Source organism: Eubalaena glacialis, chromosome 7 (assembly GCF_028564815.1).
Source record: "Eubalaena glacialis isolate mEubGla1 chromosome 7, mEubGla1.1.hap2.+ XY, whole genome shotgun sequence".
In the NCBI taxonomy this organism is placed as follows: Eukaryota; Metazoa; Chordata; class Mammalia; order Artiodactyla; family Balaenidae; genus Eubalaena; species Eubalaena glacialis.
In genome coordinates this window covers 106175659-106183539 of record NC_083722.1, presented here as the reverse complement: position 1 = coordinate 106183539, position 7881 = coordinate 106175659, and the positions used below count along the sequence as shown (strand labels likewise).

The 7881-nt window shown below is 46.5% G+C and overlaps 1 protein-coding gene across 2 annotated transcripts in view; it reads left to right on the top strand.

Annotated features, from left to right (window-relative positions):
• The first annotated feature begins 1498 nt into the window (after positions 1–1498).
• The window catches only part of SEC13 (SEC13 homolog, nuclear pore and COPII coat complex component), a 50134-nt gene continuing 43751 nt past the window's right edge, over positions 1499–7881 (top strand). The window contains exons 1-2 of one of the 2 annotated variants that reach the window (XM_061195583.1): positions 1500–1608; positions 4305–4349. In XM_061195583.1, the coding sequence (XP_061051566.1) occupies positions 1606–1608; positions 4305–4349 (48 nt within the window). In that variant the 5' untranslated portion in view covers positions 1500–1605. Of the gene's footprint in view, positions 1609–4304; positions 4350–7881 lie in introns of both variants that reach the window. The other variant, XM_061195584.1, reaches the window with a different exon arrangement.

Here is a 7881-nt window from a genome sequence, read left to right as displayed (position 1 = left end):
ACAGAAGAGAAGACGGCAGCTCAGAGAGGTGAAGGGTATGCCCACCTAGTAAGCAGGGGATACAGTATCGATACCTCGCAGTCTTGATGCCAGAATCAGCACTCAAAACTTTTCAGTTCCACCAGCAAATATTTTAATGAATAGGATAACAGTTGCACTGTTTGTCCCAAATCCTCAATCTCTCCAACTTCAATGCCTACACCAGGGAATTCCTTAAATAACAACTATGCCCCATGCATTGTGTTTGTATTATATCTAACGTGTCATTGTCTCCACTTTCTACTGGAGGAAAGTGAGGCTCAGAAAGAAGTGATATGATTTTATCACCCAGAGAATCAGTAGTACATCTACAGATCTGAGATCAGGGGATGTCCCTTGAAGAACAGGAGACCCAAGGGCCCCTCCCACTTTGTTCCCTGCAGTATTTCCACCATAAGCACCACCCCTCATACCCCTGCAATCTTTTTCCATTAGAGGGAAATCATGGGTCTTGAAAGCTGGGGTGGGGGTGGAGGGTGAGTTGCTACCGGGAGGCCCAGCCCTGAGTTCTGTAAGACCCCACTCCCCAACACCCTCTCCAAAGCTCCTTGATGGTCTGGGTCTATCACACCCTCTGAGCCTTAACATTGTCCCTCCAGCAGTGACCATCTCCTGCTAGGACTCTTCCCTCCAGTTTGAAGAGGGGAAACAGGGATATTGACTCACCCAAGGGAAGCCTAGACTCCATCCTGGGTCACTCAACTCCTTAAAGCCATGAGAGGTCAAGGGCTGCCCGACCATGTGTGGCTGAGGGCAGCCCCCAGGCTCTGTCCAGCTGTACAGCATTCTCACTGTGCCGGTGGGAAGCCAGGGACCTAGGGGTTGGGGAAACTGGCGATTGGGTCCCGGGCTCTAGCTGCAGGAGTCTGGCTGAGATCCTTCCTTGCCTGGGGAATCTACCCGGTGGGCCAGACTCACAGGATCCCAGAGCTACGAGGAAGGGGCAGTTTGAACGCATGGGTCCTCTGGCGTGGAGAGGGCAGGGCGAGAGGCTGAGCCTCTGGCTAGGGGGTTATTCCCTGGGCTTCTTTGCCCCTGGTCCCAGCCTTGGGTTCTGAGGAGAGACTGACAAGGAAGCACTAAGACCAGTCTGGCCACTACTCCCAAAATTAGTCATCCTAAATTGTTCATCATAAGGCCAGTCGCACCCAGAACCGCAGAGAGGTGGGTGGAGGTGTAGTTACGTATGAGTCCCTTTTTTCATGTATGGATCTCAGGAAAAGGGAAGGGTTGGTCACGAGAGAAGACAGGTTAGAGCTTCAGATTTCAAGTCCCGGACCTGGCTCGCCTGGAAAACGAGAGTCCCACCCCTTTGGTCTCGAGCGTTACCACGGAGAAGGGGAGGGGCCGTGGGAAGGCTTGGCACCGCCTCAGAAAGGACGGAACCTTTGTGCGAGCGGAGCGCGCTGCTGCCCGGAGGCTCCTGCGCCGGGGCCCGACGGCCTGCTAGCCCGGCACCGGAAGTGAGCTGTTCTGAGGCGCCGCCAGGACTTGCCACGTCCGAGGCCTGGAGCTGTCGCCGCCGCCGCCGCCGCCGCCGCAACCGCCGCCGCAACCGCCGCAACCATGGTGAGTGCTGGGGCCGGGGTCGCCGAGCGGAGTTCTGGCGGTAGTCGCGGCCCTCCCGGGTTCCTCGCCGCGCTAAGGTTCAAGCCCCGAGCTGGGGCCGTTCAGCTCTCCCGCACCGCTTCGGGTCTGGGGGGCTCTGGCCCTGCCCGTCCGGACCTTTCGGAGGGGGAGGCCAGGCGGAGGCCGCGGAACCTCCCAGAACTCTGCGGGCCGCGTCTCCTGCTTCTTTTCCTTCTCTTTCCCCAACAATTGAAAACAAAACCCCAAACACCGTTGGAGCTACTGTGGCCTGAGCCCTTAGTAGGTTCCAAGCATTGTTCCTAATCTCAGCCTACTAACAGCCCCATGAAGTCGGGGCTGTTATTATCGACCTTTGACAAATGAGGAAGCTGGAGGTTCAGAGAGGTGGAGCCTCTTGCACAGGGAACAAGTGGCAGAGCTGAGATTCAAACCCTCACAACCATTCCCTTCTCCCACCTCCCGCCTCTCCCAGCAGAGATGTTTGTGGAACAGGTGCTTAGCCCAGGGCCCCGAGGTATGACGGGCACTTAAGCAAACTGATGTAAGGATGAGCTGAATGCCCCTGTGAGGCAGGGGCTCGGGCTTTTAAACCTCTGTGGTATCCACAGTGTACATTCACTCCACACTTACTCATCCAGTGAATGACCGCCAGTGGGAACTAATGGATAGAAGCATCTAGCCTGAGCCTGGCACAGAGGGGGGGTTCAGTAAGCCGGTGCTCTCGGGAAAATGGCTGTGCCTGGGTTTTTGAGGAAACATGGGTGAACCCAGAAGTCTGGACGCTGGGTTTGGTTCTTGCTTTGCAGGGCACTGGGTTTTAAATTTCTCGGGGTTTTTTTGGTCTCTGATTCTTCAGCTGCTAAGTAGAGTTGGGGTCTCTTACACCTGACACTCAGCTCTTTTTAAATGAGTTTTTAACTCATTAAGTAATTCTGAAGAGCTGAATTGTTTTGAGGGCTGTCTTTTACTACTTAAGGAAGGCCGGACATCTTGAGGTGCTTAGGAGGAGGGACTTTTTTTTTTAAGGCGCTTTAAAAAAAAAAAAAGCACTTGTTCATCAATCCTGGTTGGTGCGTGAGAGTGGTTCAAAATAAATGCTGGTTATCTCCAAGGTCCTCTGGCGAACTAGTATGAAACTATCAGTAAGCTTTCTTCCTGCCTCTGCTTAGCCCTCAGCCATTGATTTAGGGAATTGGATGTAACGACTAGATGGGCAGCCTAGTCAAGTGGAAAGCTTTGTGGGCTGGGAGTTAGCAGGTGGGGCTCTTCTCCCAGCTCCACCTTTAACTAGCTCTGTAACTTGAGCAGGTGCTTTCTATTCCCTGGGCTTCTTCATCTCCTTAGTCCATCGGACAGCTCTGATGAACTCTGCCCTTCGGCCTTCCCAGTGCACATGTGAGAGTACTTTGTAACCCGGACAGCTTGGCACACGTAGGAGATGCTTCTCTTTATCTTCCTTACTTGCCTTTGCAGACCTCGGGGGCCTGCTTTGTAGGGCATCTAGACTCTGGTGAGAGAACCTATGCTTACTTGACATGTACCTTTTGAACTGCTTTGCAGCCATCCTCTTCCAGTATCCACCTTTCTGAAAAGTCAGGTCAGACTTTATACCTGCAGGGCTTGTGCTGGAAAAAGATGAAATGGGAGAAATGGTAAGAAATATCATTTCCAGTCTGAAACCTCCTTTTCCGTCCCTTTTCTACCCCAAGAGTTTTGAGAGAATGGTGGTTGAACAAAGTAAAACTGTGCACTTTTGTTCATTTACTTATTCATTCAGCAGATAGTCACTGAGTTCCTTCTGGTTGCAAAGCACTGTGCTGGGTGATTTGAGAGGATTCAGAACGGCCAGTGACACCGACCCTGGCTCCAGGGAGCTCACCTTCTAGTTGGGAGAAGAAACAGTGTAAAGTGTTGTAGACATTCATTGTTGATATTCAGAGGAATCCAGCCAGTTGGGGAATCTGGGAATCTTCAAGATGGTGAGGCGAGGGGCAGCGTAATTTGAGCTGAACCTCAGAGAATGGGTAGGAAGGTGATGACCATGGCAGCTCTGTTCCAGCCCTACAGACTGGGCTGTGTCACAGATGGTGTACCAGGGAGCAGCCTCAGGAGAATCAATTGAATCAGTTAATCAAAGTGTTAGGTGTTAACCCTGTTATACAAAAAACTGCCTGGAACATCAGAGGCTCTGTCGTCCAGGAAGGAACCCCAGCCATAGCTCCCTCAGGGTCCCTCTTCAGCCTCAAATGTAGCCAGGACCTCTCATGCCACCATCCCCCCTTTGCTCATGTTATGCCCTCTGATTGGACTGTACTTTTTTTCCCTGTGCCACCTGGCAAATTCCTCATCATCTGAGCCCCAGTTTATGTCCACCACCACCAGCCCCTCAGACTACTATAGCACATGTTAGCCACCATTAAAGTATTTATCTTGCTTTGTTGGGGTTACTTATGTGCAGGCTTCTCAGGGGCAAGAAGTACCTCTTTTTCGTGTCTGCATCTCCAGTCCCTGGCACAGCGCTAGGCAAAATGAAGGCACTTAGAGTGAACGTTTACTGAATGAATGAATGAATGAACAGATACAGTCAAGAACTTTAAAAATGATCAGTGGATTCAATGAGATGATTGCATTCTAACTACTATCAGTTCATTTACCAACAATATCTTTGGTTCTAGGTGTCAGTAATTAACACTGTGGATACTTCCCATGAGGACATGATTGTAAGTATTCCTTTAGCCCTTCCTCACATGCTGTGGACATGGGCATTTCTGTTGATCATTTATGAATCCACTGTGGCTTTGCAGCCTTTGCTAGTTAGGCTGTAACCTGAGGGGTATGGTCAGTCTCCCAGCAGTGCCCTCTGAGTTGGCAGGGCTGTGATAGTCTGGTCACTGTATGGCAGGAGAAACCTGGAAACAGTTTGTAGCTCAAGGTCCTCGGTCTCCTGGCCAAAAAGTAACCGTCTCTGGGATGGGATGGAAGTGGGTGCAGAGGTTTGAATTAGTCTTCCCACCTGTCTTCCTCCTGCTGTCACTTCTTAGCCCCATTGGAAAGGGAAGAAAAAAATAGGAAAATGACTCAATACAAAGGCAGAGCCAGGTAGGACCGCCACAGACAGCGGGCCAGACAGTACTCTTTGAGCCAGAAGTCATTAACTCAGGGCGTTTCCTGAGAGGCAAACATAGGGTTTGGTGTTAGACAACAGGGCTGTGGGAGAAGATCCAGAGGTTAAAGTCTCCGGCAGCAAAGATGTGGACTCTGCTTCTTGCAGGGCAAGGAGTCCAGGTAGCCTTTGAACAGGACCCAGGTCAGTCAGCCTACAGCATTTCATCCCAGGCATCCTGCCCTCACAACCTTCCCACCAGCAGTTGCTTTTGAGCTTCTGAGGGGCTGCCTAGTCTCAGAATTGTATGTTCCCTGGATGGGATCATGTGTGTTCTAGCTGTGAGACCACACCTCCTTGGAGACAGCGTGGCACCTTGGGTAAGAAGATCCAGTCTGAGATCCCTAGTCAATCTCTTTTTTTTTTTTTTTTTTTGAATTTTGTTTTATTTTTTTATACAGCAAGTTCTCATTAGTTATCCATTTTATACATATTAGTGTATATATGTCAATCCCAATCTCCCAATTCATCACACCACCACCACCCCGCCACCACTTTCCCCCCTTGGTGTCCATACGTTTGTTCTCTACATCTGTGTCTCTATTTCTGCCCTGCAAACCGGTTCATCTGTACCATTTTTCTAGGTTCCACATACATGCAGTAGTATACGACATTTGTTTTCCTCTTTCTGACTTCACTCTGTATGACAGTCTCTAGATCCATCCACGTCTCTACAAATGACCCAATTTCGTTCCTTTTTATGGCTGAGTAATATTCCGTTGTATATATGTACCACATCTTTATCCATTCATCTGTCGATGGGCATTTAGGTTGCTTCCATGACCTGGTTATTGTAAATAGTGCTGAAATGAACGTTGGGGTGCATGTGTCTTTTTGAATTATGGTTTTCTCTGGGTATATGCCCAGTAGTGGGATTGCTGGGTCATATGGTAATTCTATTTTTAGTTTTTTAAGGAACCTCCACACTGTTCTCCATAGTGGCTGTATCCATTTACATTCCCACCAACAGTGCAACAGGTTCCCCTTTTCTCCACACCCTCTCCAGCATTTGTTGTTTGTAGATTTTCTGATGATGCCCATTCTCACTGGTGTGAGGTGATACCTCATTGTAGTTTTGATTTGCATTTCTCTAATAATTAGTGATGTTGAGCAGCTTTGCATGTGCTTCTTGGCCATCTGTATGTCTTTTTTAGAGAAATGTCTATTTAGGTCTTCTGCCCATTTTTTGCATTGGATTGTTTGTTTTTTTAATGTTCAGCTGCATGAGCTGTTTATATATTTTGGAAATTAATCCTTTGCCTGTTGATTCGTTTGCAAATATTCTCTCCCATTCTGAGGGTTGTCTTTTTGTCTTGTTGGTAGTCTCCTTTGTTGTGTAAAAGCTTTGAAGTCTCATTAGGTCCCATTTGTTTATTTTTGTTTTTATTTCCATTACTCTAGGAGGTGGATCCAAAAAGATCTTGCTGTGATTTATGTCAAAGAGCATTCTTCCTATGTTTTCCTCTAAGAGTTTTATAGTGTCCAGTCTTACATTTAGGTCTCGAATCCATTTTGAGTTTATTTTTGTGTATGGTGTTAAGGAGTGTTCTAATTTCATTCTTTTACATGTAGCTGTCCAGTTTTCCCAGCAGCACTTACTGAAAAGACTATCTTTTCTCCATTGCATATCCTTGCCTCCTTTGTCATAGCTTAGTTGACCATAGTTGCGTGGGTTTATCTCTGGGCTTTCTATCCTGTTCCATTGATCTGTATTTCTGTTTTTGTACCAGTACCATATTGTCTTGATTACTGTAGCTTTGTAGTATAGTCTGAAGTCAGGGAGTCTGATTCCTCCAGCTCTGTTTTTTTCCCTCAAGGCTGCTTTGGCTGTTCGGGGTCTTTTGTGTCTCCATACAAATTTTAAGATTTTTTTGTTCTAGTTCTGCAAAAAATACCATTGGTAATTTGATAGGGATTGCATTGAATCTGTAGATTGCTTTGGGTAGTATAGTCATTTTCACAATATTGATTCTTCCAATCTAAGAACATGCTGTATCTCTCCATCTGTTTGTATCATCTTTAATTTCTTTCATCAGTGTCTTATAGTTTTCTGCATACAGGTCTTTTGTCTCCCTAGGTCAGTTTATTCCTAGGTATTTTATTCTTTTTGTTGCAATGGTAAATGGTAGTCTTTCCTTAATTTCTCTTTCAGATTCTTCATCGTTAGTGTATAGGAATGCAAGAGATTTCTGTGCATTAATTTTGTATCCTGCAACTTTACCAAATTCATTGATTAGCTCTAGTAGTTTTCTGGTGGCATCTTTAGGATTCTCTATGTATAGTATCATGTCATCTGCAAACAGTAATAGTTTTACTTCTTCTTTTCCAACTTGTATTCCTTTTATTTCTTTTCCTTCTCTGATTGCCATGGCTAGGACTTCCAAAACTATGTTGAATAATAGTGGTGAGAGTGGACATCCTTGTCTCGTTCCTGATCTTAGAGGAAATGCTTTCAGTTTCTCGCCGTTGAGAATGATGTTTGCTGTGGGTTTGTCCTATATGGCCTTTATTATGTTGAGGTAGGTTCCCTCTATGCCCACTTTCTGCAGAGTTTTTATCATAAATGGGTGTTGAGTTTTGTCAGAAGCTTTTTCTGCATCTACTGAGATGATCATATGGTTTTTATTCTTCAGTTTGTTGATATGGTGTATCACATTGATTGATTTGCGTATATTGAAGAATCCTTGCATCCCTGGGGTAAATCCCACTTGCTCATGGTGTATGATCCTTTTAATGTGTTGTTGGATTCTGTTTGTGAGTATTTTGTTGACGATTTTTGCATCTGTATTCGTGAGTGATATTGGTCTGTAATTTTCTTTTTTTGTAGTATCTTTGTCTGGTTTTGGTATCAGGGTGATGGTGGCCTCATAGAATGAGTTTGGGAGTGTTCCTCTGCAATTTTTTGGAAGAGTTTGAGAAGGATGGGTGTTAGCTCTTCTCTAAATGTTTGACAGAATTCACCTGTGAAGCCATCTGGTCCTGGACTTTTGTTTGTTGGAAGATTTCTAATCACAGTTTCAATTTCACTACTTGTGATTGGTCTGTTCATATTTTCTGTTTCTTCCTGGTTCAGTCTTGGAAGTTTATAC